The 16343-nt window shown below is 46.9% G+C and overlaps 1 protein-coding gene across 1 annotated transcript; it reads right to left on the bottom strand.

Annotated features, from left to right (window-relative positions):
• Positions 1 to 254: 254 nt before the first annotated feature.
• Positions 255 to 1541, bottom strand: ADRB3 (adrenoceptor beta 3). Its single transcript, XM_015408562.1, has one exon. The coding sequence runs from the start codon at positions 1539 to 1541 to the stop codon at positions 255 to 257; it is 1287 nt and encodes a 428-aa protein (XP_015264048.1).
• Positions 1542 to 16343: the final 14802 nt, after the last annotated feature.

Here is a 16343-nt window from a genome sequence, read left to right on the forward strand (position 1 = left end):
TGAGGATATACTGGCGGAGAGGAGAATGATGTAAGGTGCTTTGGCTCCCCACTGGGGAGAAAGGTGAGATATAAATGAAGGAAGCAAGCAAGGAAGCAAGCAAGCAAATAAATAAATAAATAAATAGAATGCCTCCTTCCTTTTTCATCAGCAGAAAAGCGGGCTTGATCAAACCCAGTATCTGAAGCCTCTCCAAATACTCATCTACCCCATTAGCCAATTCTCCCTGTAACAGCCCCTCTCTGCCAAAGCACCTACTCTTCCAGCTGTGGGCACAATGTGGTCTGGGTGCCTTGCAGTTGGGCTTCCCCAAGAGGCCGCTGTGAGCAGAGGTGCCCATTGCCCAGAGGGTACAAAAGGCTGGTTTCTGCAGTTCTACTGCTGGAGCGGCTGCTGTTGCTGCTGGAGCCCCCGTCCTCCTCTTCCTCCTCTCCAGCCCCGGCTGGGGGCTTGCTCTCCTTCTCCAACAGCACCCGGGGGCTGAAGGCGCAGGGGCACCTGCTCAGGTCCTTGGAGATGGCATGGAGGCGGTGATCAGCGCTGCGAAGGCAACACAGGAGTTTCTTGAAGGCGCACCTGAAGTCAGGGCTGCGGCAGTAGATGATCGGGTTGAAGGCCGAGTTGACATACCCAAGCCAGTTGAAGAAGAGGAAGAGCTGGTCCGGGACGAGGGGCCTGGCAAATACCTTGATGATGTTGGCCACGAAGAAGGGCAGCCAGCAGAGGGTGAAGATGCCCATAATGATGCCCAAGGTCTTGAGGGCTTTGTGCTCCTTGATAGCCAGCAGCAGCCGGGAGGGTCTTCTCCGTCGAGAGCCTTTGGTGGCGTCTTGGACAAACCTGCCCTTGTCCTTCTCGATGAGCTCAAGCTGCCGGGTGGCCACTGCGAAAACCCGCGCGTAGACAAAGATCATGACCAAGAGGGGCACGTAGAAGGAGATGATGGAGGAGAGAATGGCGTAGGGCATGTTGGTGACGAAGTCACAGCAGTGGGGGTCCTCGTAACAGCGCAAGGCCTCCTCGTCCGCCCCGTCGCGCCACCAGTGGTTCATGATGGGCAGGAAGGAGATGAAAGTGGAGATGGCCCACACCAGGCAGACCACGCTTCGGGCCCGGCCCTTGGTGACCAAGGCCTCGTATTGGAGAGGCGCCGTGATGGCCAAGTAGCGGTCCACGGCAATGGCGCACAAGGTCTCGATGCTGGCCGTGACGCACAGCACGTCCAGGGAGGTCCACAACTCGCACACGACGGTGCCGTAGGGCCAGTGGCCGCTCATGACCAGCGTGGCCCCTGGGGGCACCACCAGCATGCCCATGATGAGGTCGGCGCAAGCCAGCGAGGTGATGAAGACGTTGGTCATGGTCTGCAGGCGCGGCGTCTTGGCGATGGCCACGATCACCAGCAGGTTGCCCCCCACCGTCGCCAGCACGGCCAGGCTGAAAGCCGCCCCCAGCGCCCACTGCGCGCTCAGGCTCCCGTTGCCCGACGCCGCTGGATGAGATCCCCACAACGTCCCGTTGGGCGGCCACGGAGGAGCCATCGCAGCCCGGGCGGGAGGGGAGGCCACCGACTTCGACGCGCCTCTCTCTCTCTCTCGCAGTCGCCCCCTCGACGGCTTCAGGCCGAAGGGCCGGCGGCTCCTCCCCGTAAGGCAGGCGCTGCCAGCGCGGGCTCCATGTGCGGCGGACGCCCAGCCACTTCTGGCTCGTCAGCCCGGCCCATGCTCCTGGAAAGACTGGAGACGCTTCGCAGGGGCGGCTGCCCTCCCCTTCGGTGGGCATCGCGGAGAGGAGGAGCCCTTAAAGGCGCAGGGAGCCCGAGCCAGGAGGGAGGCGGCACACGCCCCGGGCATCGCCCTCTCGGATCCCCGCCCTTCTGAGGAACAGACGGGGCTGGAGAGGGAGGTCGCGCCGTCGAGCTGGGCTCCCTGTACACCCTCCTCCCGTAGAGCGCATTCCCAACCCACTTTGCGCCGCCTCCTCTCTCCAGTCTTGCAAATTCACTCCTGTAGAATTCTTCCCAGTTGATTTCCCCACCGCGATCTTGGGAAGTGACTACCTTGCAGGGTTGATCTAAGACTTCCTAATAGGTGGAAGCCCCTTAAGGAGCCTATACATTGCGCTACAAAATCGCACTGAAAGCTTCCACTGAGACCTACATGTCCCCTCTGCAAGCAGAAAACTGGCAGAGCAGGGAAGTTCTTCTGCGAAGAGCTTTCCTTTTAATTTATAGTGCAATGTAGAGGCTGCTGAAGGTGTTCTGCATACATTATCTTGTTGTGATGCTTACAGTAACCCTGTAAGGTTGGCCATTGTTATTATTTTGTAGTGGGGGGGGCATAGGCTGATTCGCTTATCTAGGGAGGCTGAGAGGTTGCATAAGGTCACCTGCCCTGCTTGTGGTACAGACAAAACTAGAACTGGCGATTTCCTCACCACTCTCCTGCAATGACAGCTTTCCTGTTGCGCTTCCTGTTACTTTTAAGCTGTTTTTGAGACTCTTGCCTTCCAGCTTCAAAAGGTTTTTTCCCCTCCCTATCATGCCCTTAATAAAATTATTTAAGTGAAGAGGAGAAGAACTTTTTCTCCCTCTTCCCAAAGAGGGACTCTAGGGCAAAGTTTGCTTACTTCATCCACACCCCACTTTTCTTCCTTATGGGAATCTCAGGTGGCTTAGTACATTCTCTCCTCCAGCATTTTATCCTCACAACAGCCCTGTGGGGTAGGGTTGAGTGAGATGCCTGAACTTCCATGGCAGAGTGAGGATTTGAACCTGGGTCTCCGAGATCCTACACTAACACTTAAACCACTACACTCTAGATTATTCAAGACATATTCAAGACACATTATTCATCACATAGGCGCTGCAGTGGCTCAAGTGGTTAAGACGATGAACTGCAGGCTGTGGAAGGTCAGTAGTTCAGCAGTTCAAGACCCAGGTTGCCGCATGACGGAGTGAGCTCCCGTCTCTGGTTCCAGCTCCTGCCAACCTAGCAGTTCGAAAGCAAGACATTGCAAGTAGATAAATAGGTACCACTTTGGTGGGAAGGTAACAGCGTTCATCATTATCTATTAAGTATTCTTCTGAATATCAGTTACAAGGGGGAAGGGGGGTCATCAACAGTGCCAGGCTTTGGGCGTTTCGGGCATCTGGCTGGATCTGTCTGATCCAGCAGGACTCTTCTTATGTTGCTCCTAGGTAATCTTCCCTTGGATGGATGTTGTACTGTTATAGCAAAACGAGGTGGTAGAATACTAAGGTTGAGAATAGAATGCACTATGTCAATCAGCATGCGTGACATTATTTTGGGATGTTTTTTGTCAATCCCCGTAAGCAGAAAACTAGCAGAGCAGATCAATTCTAGCAAGGCCTCTTTCTCCCTGTTCTGCTAGATTTCTTGTATCAGGGAAGAGTCTCTCTCTCTCTTTTAATCTGAGGAACCGTGTAAAAATTGCACCCTGACCTCCAGCCTGAAGTGGTGCAGCCCACTCTGATATCACAGGACTCTGCTCCATGAATTCTACTCCATGTAGATTCAGGTGGGTGGGTAGCCATGTTGGTCGGAAGGAAGAGTTCACTCAGTTCTCACATCTGATTGCTAACTCTTTTTCAAACTTCGTTCTTCTACTGCATGAGTCAATCATGCTTGAGATGTCTCAAGGGGGGGGACAGACTGGTGAAACAGGCTGTTATCCTGAACATTCTCCTTCTTCTTACAAAAGACTCTGGTCTGCCTGTTCCCCCATTAATCATCACACCCACAGGTTCCACCTTGCTAGGGTGTGAGGGGGGTCCACTTTTCCAGGATTTTTTAAATGCACAGTTTGCCTTCTATGTCAAGGTCTTCGTTTGCTCTCTGACCCCATCTTCTGCCTGTAGTACCACTCCCCACCAATGGAACTGGACATTTCAGCAAATAAGCAGATCCCTGCACCTGGGTGAAATGGCTTCCTTTTGGCCACCAATGGGGGAGCCACAGTGTGGCCATAATGAGCCTGCAGCTAGGGCAGTGAATGAAGTGCCTCCCAGAGGCCAAAAACAGGATAGCACTATTTCAAATGAAAACATAACAGTGCGGTTAATAACCAGACCCTATTACATTTATTTTGTAGTTATATTTGTATCCTCCCCTTTCACCATGGAGACCTGGGCAGCATTAATGTTCCTTTCCCTTTGTTCATATGCAGTATAAAAGCCAATGAGGCAGAGTAGGGGGGAGAAACTTATTGATTTATACACCATTTTTCTCCCCAGTGGGGACCCAAAGCAGTTTACCACATAATTCCATCCTCCCCCATTGTATTGTCACAACAACAACCCTGTGAGGTAGGTTAGGCTGAGAAAGAGAGAGAGTGATTGGCCCAAAGTCATCCAGTAAGCCTCCATAGGAGAATGGGGATTTGAACCCAAGTCTCCCAGATCCTAGCCTGGCATCCAACCACTACACCACGCAGGCTCAGATGACTTTGTGGTGGAGCAAGGATTTGAACCCAAGTATCCCCAGGTTTGGTACAACACTGTGTCTACTGCACGATACAGTGTATTAATTTGCAGGATCATCCCCCACAAGTTTTCTTCCTGTTCTCCCTCTCTCCATATACATTCCCAATCTCCTATTGCTCTCTAGCGTTTTCGGCCGTAGGCCCTCTCATCCTCTTGCTCAGTTCTTCCATTAGAGAGGAATGAAATGGGAAAATAAATTACTTTGCAGCTGCAAGCGCTTTCAAGTATTTAAAGGGCTTCACATCCAGATTGTAGTTCGCCACTCTCAATTGTATGCTAATGAAATCTATGCCAGTGGAGAAGTTTTATAATATCCTGTCTCTATAGTTGAATTTCTAAACACGTTCTCTAACTTTGCAGCTGACGTTTATATTAAATGAAGGACCACAAAAAGATGATCCCCTAAGCAGAAAGAGTGCTGCGCTGGGCACGTCAGTCCGATAGTATCCTTTTGGTCTTTCTGTTTCCAAGATATAAAATCTTCCTTTTGGTCTTTCTGCTTCCAAGATATAAAATCTTCCTTTTTGGTTCTTTCTGTTTCCAAACGATAAAATCTTAACATAGTACTGTCAGAAATGCTGTCAAATTTCAAGTGCTTTTGAAAAACATTATTTGCATGTCTTGTATTTAATAGTCAAGTGTGACCCAATCTGTGGATACTTAAATCTTTGGATTGGGCCCACACAGACTGAAAACAAATAGTTTGGTAAACTTGGGAGACTCCTCAGGTTTACAGAAAAATCTGAAAAGGTTTAAAAAATACATTGGGGGATGTTTAAATCCCCCTCCCAAAAAAACCCCAAAAGCATTGCCTGCACATGCGGTCCTACTTCCTTCTCTATCCGATGGTGATGGCCGGGTGGCAGGAAGCCATGGCGGGCTTGGCAGAAGAGGCCAGGAGCCACACAGGACTGGCTGGCAGTGTTGGCATCAGTTGGGCGGGCAAGAAGCCTCAGCAGACCCACTGACAGAGTCCAGGAGCCACACAGGGTTTGCTGGTGAGGGGGGAGAAGCCTTGGAAGCAGCCCCATAGCTAGGGATATTTTTAGGAGGGAGCCGGGGGGGGGGGGGGGGGACCCACGATTAGTGAAACTCCTTAGAAGCCAGCCTTCCCCTAAGGCAGCCCTGCACCCCCGCCAGACTCCAGGGCAAGTGTGTGTGGGGGTAATGCCGAGCAGCCGCAGCTTCCTCTCTTCCCTGGAGCACTGTATTCCTGCTCCAGTTGTGAAGCTAGGCAGGGAGGGGCCAGCCCAGGTGGGAGGGGCCCAGATGAAATACTAGGGAGCCGGGCCCTGTGGACCCCATGTTAGCTACGGGCCTGCTTGGAAGGCCCAGAGATGGGGGCCAGGGGTAGCTATGTTGGGCGGGGGGAGAAGGGGGAAGGGATCCCCCTGCAAGTGGGTCCCCACTTGTTTTATGTATTTCCTCCAAAGTGGACATTGATACAATGAGAAGGAAGGGGAGAGGGCTCAACTCCCAGCGCTGCCAAGCTTTTGAAAAGACAGGATTCAGAGGGTGGCTCAGCAAGACTCCAAGACCAGCAGAAATGCCCACCATTCGTTCCAACATGGCTACTGTCCTTGTTTTGCATACGGCACCTCCGGACTGGTTCACACAAGAATGATGTGGCAGAGACCTGAGGTGGTATTTGTTTAGATATTTGCATCCCACTTTTCTCCCCTATTGCCTTATAACATTGTTCTCCTCCTTCGTTATCTTCACAGAACAACAGCCCTGTGAGGTAGGTCATGCTGAGAGAAATTGTCTGGCCATAGGTCCCCCAGGGAGCTTCCATGGCAGAGTGGGGATCTGAATCTGAGTCTAGTCTGACCCTTTACCCACTACACCGTACCACTACAGAGACGAAGGATCACATTTTGGAGTGCTCCCGCTAAGTGAAGACTCCCTGCAATGAGAAAGCTAGCACAACAAGTAATGAAGAGTTTCTTTCTCCCTGTCACTTGGCTATTTGCCTGAAGTCATCAACAGAAAGGAGCGATCCAAGATGGAACCGCCACCTGCAGTCCAAAGTGCATTCTTCCACCTCAGAGCTGTGCTGTCTCATTCCACACATCCTTCTGCATGTGTGAAAAAATCAAGTGGAAATTGAAGAGAATTCTTAGCTTATATGCCTTTCCTACAGCCCTGTGAGGTAGGTCATGCTGAGATAAATTGTCTGGCCTTAGGTCCCCCAGGGAGCTTCCATGGCAGAGTGGGGATCTGAATCTTGTCTGACCCTTTACCCACTACACTGTACCACTACAGAGATGAAGGATCACATTTTGGAGTGCTTCCGCTAAGTGAATACTCCCTGCAATGAGAAAACAAGTAATGAAGAGTTTCTTTCTCCCTGTCACTTGGCTATTTGCCTGAAGTCATCAACAGAAAGGAGCGATCCAAGATGGAACCGCCACCTGCAGTCCAAAGTGCATTCTTCCACCTCAGAGCCGTGCTGTCTCATTCCACACATCCTTCTGCCTATGTGAAAAAATCAAGTGGAAATTGAAGAGAATTCTTAGCTTATATGCCTTTCCTCTGCAATTTAATGGGGGGAGTGGCTTACTTGGGAACCCCCACAATCCTGGAGTGGCACTTAAATCGCTTTTCTCCAGAAGTCTCTGTTGCTGCAGAGTTAAGAACAAGGGCTGCCAATTATTCTTCAGCTCTTGTTACCGTTTAATGAGTGCTCCTGGGCAAAGAGAGCCCATCCAGTTCTGAAACAGAACCCAAGAAAACAACAACCTTGTTCGTGAAGCGCAGTACAGCGTAAATCAGGAGACAAAAATAGAGGCAGACGTTCATTCTAAGGGACCTGGTCCATTCCTGGAAGAAGGCACGAAAATGAAATCCAGTCTCCTTGGACATCTGGATGGAACCAGTGTTATGAACATGAGAACAGCTGAACTTTAGAATCTGGCTGTTTTTTATATGCTCGGTTCAACTATTCCATGATTAATAAAGCACCAAGCTGGATCTTACCCTGCAGATCTTTGATTTGGATCTCCAGCTTTTTTTTTAAAGGCTAAAAGCAGCGAAGGGGAGGGAAGGGCATTGGAAATGGAGCTGCAACCCTGGGGAGGGAGAGGCTAACCGTCCCCCCCGCCCAGCACTTAAAAAGTTAGGACAGCTATGGCCCCTTGGGTGGGGGAACATGTATCTTTCTCTTTTCCACTGGGGCAAATACTAGCTAGATAGAGGCAATTTGTATCAGGAAAATGGTAGGGAGATAGATTACATTCTCCTAGCTCTGTGGCCTTGATCCACCTCCTTTCCATTACCCATGGCTGCTGTAAGGTTTTTTTAAAGTGTTAAATAGTGGGTTCCATGGATGAGCAGGCTCGAGTCTAGTGATCAGCTCAACTTTATTTGTGCTTTCAGCAACAGCAAGAAAAGAGCCCAGAGCCGCAGCTCTCTTAAATAGCATGCAATTGCCACTCCCAAACACACCCCGCTCCCAATGATAGGCTATTTACATAATATTACTACTAGATTGGTTACTTCCAGAATCCTGGTAGGCTATTGTTCTTGTGCTCCAAGCTCAGCCACTCTCTGTTGTGACATACCTGGAATGGTTCAGTCCCAATACATAACATAAAGGCAGGTAAACCTAATTGTGGATCTCTCAGGTCACATCTAGTTTGGCTAATTTTTGCCACAAAGGGAGCCTATATATTTTTAAGCATTTCCACACAAATACAGGGACAGTGGGAAAGGTAAAGAATGCCTATTTTAATTTTTTTTTAAATAGAAAAATGTAGAAGAACAGGAACAATGAAATTCATTACAACAGGATGTTCTAATTACTGAACTTCTGACAAAATGTGTCTCAGGAAATGCCAGTTTCTAATGGAGACAAACCAGCCACTCCATAAGCACTTACAGTGTGTCTGCAATGTGCCATCAAGTCGCAGTTGACTTATGGTGACCCCAGCAAGGGGCTTCCAAGGCAAGTGAGAAGCACAGATGGTTTGCCATGGCCTTCTTCTGCAGAGTCTTCCTTGGTACCCCATCCAAGTACTGACCCTGCTTCCCTTCCAAGATCTGACAAGATCAAGCTAGACCATACCGTTATAATCCCTATCCTGTGTGCGTAAAGTTCTGTCAAGTCGCAGCTGACTTATGGTGACCCCGGCAAGGGACTTTCACTGCAAGTGAAAAGCAGAGGGTGATTTGCCATTGCCTTCCTCTGAAGAGTCTTCCCGGGTGGTCTCCCATCCAAATACCAACCTTACTTAGCTTCCAAGATCTGATGAGATCAGGCTATATTATACCATTCCACATCCCAAGTACATACAGTAGGACTAGAGAAATAACCCCAAGCATTGTTCCCTCTAAGCTGAGTTAGTGTGAGCTAGCTCAAAGTTTTTAAGCCTCCGGCTCACACATTTTTGTCTTTGCTCAGGAAGGAATAGCTCCAGAGCAAACTAATTGATGCAGGAGCCAGATCCCTCGCTCACAACTTTCATGCCAGTCACTCACAAAGGAGAATTTTTGCTCACAACACCCCAGAGCTTAGAGGGAACATTGACCCCAAGTCCATTTTGTTTTCTTTTGTTTTCTTGATTTATATCCCACCCTATTCCTCAGGCATGTTCAGGGCAGCCCACAACGTATAAACATAATGAATTAAAAGATTAAAACATAATACAATCACATAATACAACCTACCTGTGACGCGGGTTAGGCTAGGAGGGCTACGGCTGGCCAAGGCTCACTCAGGGAACTACTAGCCTTTCTCATCTGCTAAATCTTGTTTTCTTTAGCACAAGAGATTGCAAGTGGTTGTACAGCTCTAAAAAAAAAATCTCCAAAACTAAATGCTATATAATACCATTGATTAGGTAAAAGTTCTCTTGCTCGAAAGCCAGTCGAGTCCGACTCTAGGGTTGCAGTGCTCATCTCCATTTCAAAGCCGAAGAGCCAGCGCTGTCCGAAGAAATTTCCCTGGTCATGTGGCCGGCATGACTAAACACCAAGGTGCATGGAACGCTGTTACCTTCCCACTGAAGTGGTACCTATTTGTCTACTTGCAATTTCTTGCTTTCGAACTGCTAGGTTGGCAGGGACGTGGAACTAGGGACGAGGACTCCCTCCATTATGTGGCAACTCGGGTCTCGAACTGCTGAACTACTGACCTTCCACAGCCTGCAGTTCAGCATCTTAACCACTTGAGCCACCGCAGCTCCTATAACTTTGATTAGAACCATCCAAAATATTAAGATGAAACAAAGTCATTTCTCAGTTTTTAAGGGACCCCTGAGTTGCATTTGATGCTCGAAAGTCATGTGGTCAGTGCCTGGCCTTTATATTTGGGGGGGTGAGTGTTTAATTTAGCTGTCACAATTAGGCATGCCAGCCTCTAGATGGGCCTGGGGTTCTCCTGGAATTGCAATTGCTCTCCAGAATACAGAGATCAGTACCCCCCACCCGCCCGGAGGAAATGGCACTTTAGAGAGCTTCACAATCCCAATGAACTCCTAGACCCTCCCCAAATTCCACCCTCCTCAGGCACCACCCCAAATCTCCAGGAATTTCCCAAGCCAGAGTCGGCAACCCTCTGTGCAATGCTTTGTGTTATTCTGGTTGGCCCTAATAAAAAAATATTTGGCTTTTGTTGCAGTGCAAGATGTTTGACAGGCTCACCCAAGCTTCCAGAGAGAGTTATGTTCTTACAGAGATCTGCTCTGCAAGGCGTGATTTCCTTTAGACAAGATAAGTGATGGCTTCTATTTTTCTGGCCCAACAAGCAGTTTATTACTCCTGTCCACTGGCCGTGTAATCAGTCATTGAAACAAACTACAAGTTCTGACAGCAAATTGTGGGGAAATTGAGACGTTTGACCAAGTACAAGTATTTAGGAGAACTCTGATGAAGCGTTCTGAAGCCCTGGATCAAGCATTCCTTTGGCTCTGGTTACAGAACAGGGTGTATTCTTTATTTTTGATTGTCTACATGTATAGGTTTTTGTAGATGTGGTTTCCATATAGGACCTTGCGCTGAAGGGATGCAGCTGTAGGAAATACTAGCAAGTTGGGCGGCTGGCCAATCGCACAACTGGCCACAAGTCTTGGAGGAAATGACCAGGTGGCAAAAAGCCAAAGGGCAGAGTCCCAGTTCTCAAGTAGGGAACAAACAGTGGGATCCTAAACAGAGTTACATCCTCCTAAACCCATTGATTTCAATGGACTTAGCCCTGTGTAACTCTGTTTAGGATTGCCCTGACAAGGACTTAAGAGCCCATCTGCTCCATAATGAAATTGCAACACTGAATTAGGTGTTAAAATAATGAAAGATCAGACTGGAGGGATATCTCTGGTTTCATAACAAATACCTTTCCCAGACAATTTTGGGATGTATTAATTACACTACATGCTGTCAACAACGTGGAGGAAAAAAATGCCTTGTTCCCTTAATTTTATTTTTATTTATTCATTTAGATTTATATCCTACCCTCCCCGCAGCGGACTCAGGGCAGGTTACACAAGTGAACTCCACAAATGTAGTGACTTTAATATATAATCAATAGGCTTAAAATAGTTACAACAGAATTAAAACAATCTAAAACACAGGTATAATGTGTGGGAATGGGCAAGTAGTGCGTTTTCATGGCATAAAGATAAGTCATGTCACCTGAAAATTATGTATATGTTATCAAGCTGCAGTTGACTTATGACGACCGCAGCAAGAGGCTTTCAAGGCAAGTGAGCAGCAGAGGTGGTTTGTGATTGCCGTCCTTTGCAGAGCCTTCCTTGGTGGTCTCCCATGCAAGTGCCAACCCTGATTAGCTCTTGAGATAGTATGAGATTAGGCTATTCTCTCCCTATCTAGGAAATACCTTCCCATTTTTCTCCAGGATGTTGGCAACCCAAGGTTTGTACTACTCTTAATCTGTTATCATGCATGAGTGATATTTCAAGACTCAGTATTATTTGATGCTTTTAATTGTTTTTTTTCTCTCATTTAAAATGTGTTAATAGGTTTTAATTTTTTTTTAATTCCAGGGGGAAAAAACTTGGCTATATTCTGTAGATATAGAGCCTTGAAATGTTAGAGTTCTCATGCTACTGAGCATATCTCTTGACAGTGGACAGTGTCTGCACAAATATGGTGGCACAAATATAGCCCACTATGTGTGCTGAATTATCCCAAAATGCACTTTGATAAACATACTATTGCACTGCCTTATAAGTTGGGAGGTACATGGCTATCTCTATGAAATATTCACCTAACCCCCATGGTGGTACTGTGGTAGGATGAGCACAAGCTATGATAACTAGTTTGCAGCTTCTATTTCATTGTGGATTAACCTTGGGGGAAGGTGAAGGGAACCACTGCAAAAAAAATTAAAACAAAAATGGCACAGATGAGCCAGACAGCATGCTCTTTCTCTGGATTCTCTCTGTGAGGTCAAGAGGGAAATTCACTTGCTGTCTTATGGCTGAATGGACTACTATGTCATTACTTTCATGCAGAATAATATTCCAAACTAACCATTCCAAAAAAGACCTAAGAGCATGTAATCACAATTTTCATTCTGTTGCTGGAGATGTCTTTCTACATATTTTTCTTTTTCCATCTTAAAATCTATACATAAATACCAGCAGAATAGGGTTGCCAATTCCTGGTTGGGAGATTCCTGAAGATTTTGGGGGTGGAGACTAGGGAGGGCAGGGCTTGGAGAGGGCAGGAATTTCAGCGGGGTATAATGCCATTGAGTCCAGACTCTAAAGCTGTCATTTTCTACAGGGTAACTGATCTCTGTAGTCAGTTGTAATTCCGGAAAATGTCCAGGCTCCACCTGGAGGGTTGACAACAAACACACAGGAAACACGGCAAGGTTGAGTAAAACATGGGAAATCACTGTATAACAACAAAAACAAAGCACACAGTTCTGATATACTACTATAACTTCATTAATTAATTAAATCATATACTTATGATATACAGTAAGTATATCGGGGTCTTTACTGTATCTCATAAGTATATGATTTAATTGATTAATGAAGGTATAGTAGTATATCAGAATGGTGTGCTTTGTTTTTGTTGTTACACGGTGATTTTCCGCCTGGAGGGTGGCATCACTAAAAGAGTCGCAGGGCTCTTTTTGGGCAGGAACGCACAGGAACGGAGTTCTGGCTGGCTCCCAAGTTGGCCACGCCCAGCAGGAACTCATTAGCATAACAGGCCACACCCAACAGCAGAAACTCATTAGGATTGGCTACATTAGGGGTGTGTGGCCTAACATGCAAAGGAGTTCCTGCTACAAAAAAAGGCCCTGGGCTTTGACAACATACAAGGTAAACAGAATAACAAGCAAAAGGTGGGTGTGGCTGGATAACCACACTTCTGGTAAGGTGGGTGCAGCCTAATGTGCTAATGAGCTGTGCTGTCAGGGGTGTGGCCCAATATGCTAATGAGTTCCTGCTGGGCTTTTTCTACACAAAGAGCCCTGACAGAGTGTAATAGTTTGGGTTGGATTCCGAGAACCACGAGCAGAGAGAAGCTCACAGAATAGATTTTGCCGCCTTCCTTTAGTTACTGCAGCCCCCTCCCCACAAAGCCGCTGGGGGAGGGGCTGCTGTGTGACGTGGAAATCAGTGGTAATCCTCACACACACTCTTGCATGAGTTTCTATTCTGTATGTGCGAGAGTTTACACAAGAACGTATTGGGAATCCTGCCTGTTCCCCCCTTTCCTCTGCAGTCACTCTCCCCGCTGTAGGACATGCTGTTCCTTCCTGAGGGTCTCCCAGTCCTGAGGACCATCTTTTCAGCAGGTGCAGAAAGAAGGGAAAGGCGGCAAAGACTCCTTGTGTTCTGCTCGCAGTTCTTTGTCTCCAGCCTTTTATCGTTAAACATCTCACATTCAGAATAATTTTAAAAGTCAGAACTTGGTTTAAAAAAACAAACAACCCAGCAAGAATATGTGAAGATAAGGGGATTGTTCTCTCACCCTGCCAGATGGTATTCAAAGCTACAATACTGAAGCATTTATATTTTGAGCACGGGTTGGAGCCAGCCAGCTTTTATGCTGCTGAGAATGGGAAGAAGGGGCACTCTTTAACCATTAAGAAGGTTATGTTGGGAATCATGTGACCTCTGTGGGCAAACGTCATGTGGAATGGGGGCTCTAAAAAAATATGGAGGAGTTTGGTGTAGTGGTTAAGTGTGCAGACTCTAATCTGGGAGAACCGGGTTTGATTCCCCACTCCTCCATTTGCAGCTGCTGGATGACCTTGGGCAAGCCATAGTTCTGGCACAGCTGTCCTTGAAAGAGCAGTTTCTGTCAGAGCTCTCTCAGCCCCACTTACCTCACAGGGTGTCTGTTGTGGGGAGGGGAAGGGAAAGGAGTTTGTAAGTCGCTCTGAGACTCTGAGTGAAGGGCAGGATATAAATCCAATCTCCTCTCCTCAGAAGACGATACTGATCTTCATGGATCAATGGAGCCAGTTTGGTGTAGTGGTTAAGTGCATGGACTCTAATCTGGGAGAACCGGGTTTGATTCCCCACGCCTCCACTCACAGCTGCTGGATGACCTTGGGCAAGGCCCAAGGTCTGTCAGAGGTGTTCCTGAAAGAGCAGTTTGTGTCAGAGTTCTCTTAGCCCCACCCAACTCACAGGGTGTCTGTTGTGGGTAGAGGAAGGGAAATGAGTTTGTAAACTGCTCTGAGACTCCAAGTGAAGGGCAGGGTATAAATTTAATCCCCTCTCTTCTTCTTTTTCTTCCTCCTACGTTGTATAGGGATGATAGTTAGACTAAGATCTGGGAGACCCAAGTTCAAATCCCCACTCTGCTACGGAAACTCACTGGGTGACAACAAGTTTGGGCCAGTCACACACTCTCAGCCTAACCTACCTCACAGGGTTGTTGTGAGGATAAAATGGGGGAGAAGAGAACACTGTAAACTGCTTTGAGTCCCCGCTGAAGAGAAAGGCAGGTTATAAATGGAGTAAATAAATAAATGTTGTAGCTCGTCTTCCAGATTTTCAAAATATGTGTTAGTTGTATTATATAGAGAATATTTTTACTCTTTCTAATCTAATCAGATACATAAATTTTATCAGCTATCCCCAATTAATTTGCACTTCAAATTTTACAAGAGTTAATACATTTGACACACATTCCCTGCATGCTGTGATCTCAGTCTCCTTACAACAAGCCCAAAGAGCAACCTTCAAGTCACAACTGGGATTTAATCTGTGATCACATTTAAAATAGCAATTAATTTGTTCAACATATTTCTATTCCACTTTTCCTGCACTCAGAGTGGTTAACAAAAGCTATAAAACAGTTTTAGAAACCAATCAACTAATGGTATTTTTTAAATGAGCTACTGAAATGCTGCTTCCACATGTTTCCAATTCTCCTCTAACTGCTGGTGCAAATGGTGAGGCATTTGTAGCAGCCATGGAGGTTCTGCACAGAGGTATTCCTGATGGTATCCCTTTGTGCCCACCATTCCCCTACTGTCAACCATGGGTGTTTTGCCATTTTTTGTCAGTAGTAGGTATATTGCTGTAGTGTGACCATACTGATGTATTCTAACAATAATTTTAAAAAGCCAACAAAAAGCCTATCAATGTTGCCTCCTAGCACTGGTATCTAGCAGTTTTCTGCCTCTGATTCTTTCAGAAAAGATCATACCCAAGCAGATGTAGGAAAACCAGCAGCTAAACTGGGGAAACCTAGGAAAGTGGACGACCGCATGACATAATGCAAAATGCCTGAAAAAGAACTGCAATAACGGGGGTGGGTGGGAAGATGCAGAACAAGAGAGCTCCAGTTGGAAACAACAACAAAAGTTTAGAATACCCAGGATAACAACTGTCAGCAACATCTTTTACAACTTCATATCGGAAAACTCCACACCTGTTTGGACAAGTGATTCCAGATAAAGGGGGTCATTACTGAGAATGGCTGAGTTTATTCCTGTTCTCACTGGTCAGAATGACAATAACACCAACGAGGCTTCTTATCCTGAACTTAGTTGGCACGTGAAAGGCCTCAGTGTCAATTTTCTCTGGACTCGGAAGAAACAGGTAACACAGGGCTGCCATCTAGTCCCAATACTTTCCCTTATTTCCATATATTCTTGCTAGTGCAAGAATATATTATTATTTTTCATAATACGTTATAATTTTAATTGGCCTGGTTTTCCCTGTTTATTCCTATATCCCTGGCAGCTGTGCCTGATAAAGCACTGTCTGGGTTTTGTTCCTATTTTTGCCTTTTGAGGAAAAGTTTTAGAAATTATCTTTGTGTGCTCACAGGTACACTTGCCTTCCTTCCTAGACATTCCTTGTCTGGGGGCATTGTTGACTCCAGATGGGGATAGGCTATGGATCAGAACATCTGCTTTGGATGCAGAATGTCCCAGGTTCAGTCTCTAGTATCTCCAGTTAAAGGGATCGGGCGGGAGGTGTTGGGGAAAACCTCTACCTGAGACCCTGGAGAGCAGCTGCCAGTCAGAGTAGACAATACTGACCTTCATGGATCAATGGTCTGATTCACTATAAGTTCAGTTGAGGCTTCCAACCTCCCTGAGCTCATCTTTATTGTTAGAAAGGCAATACTGGAGGATTGGATGGGTGATAGAGAAAGATGGGGTTATACAACCAGGTGAATGGAAGAGGCACCATTATACCAACCACATGGCAAGCCACACCTCCAGAACATGTGAGACAAAAACAGTAACTCGAGTCTTGTACTCTACAGGTGAAAGTCCTTGCAACAATACTGATCTTGAGAGACCAATGATCTAATTCCGAGGAAGGCAACTTCATGTATCACATGTCCATGGACACAGAACCCCGTACATTTGTTTCCCTTACATGCTTTG

This window comes from Gekko japonicus, unplaced genomic scaffold, assembly GCF_001447785.1.
Source record: "Gekko japonicus isolate JY-2015 unplaced genomic scaffold, Gekko_japonicus_V1.1 scaffold1377, whole genome shotgun sequence".
Taxonomy (NCBI): Eukaryota; Metazoa; Chordata; class Lepidosauria; order Squamata; family Gekkonidae; genus Gekko; species Gekko japonicus.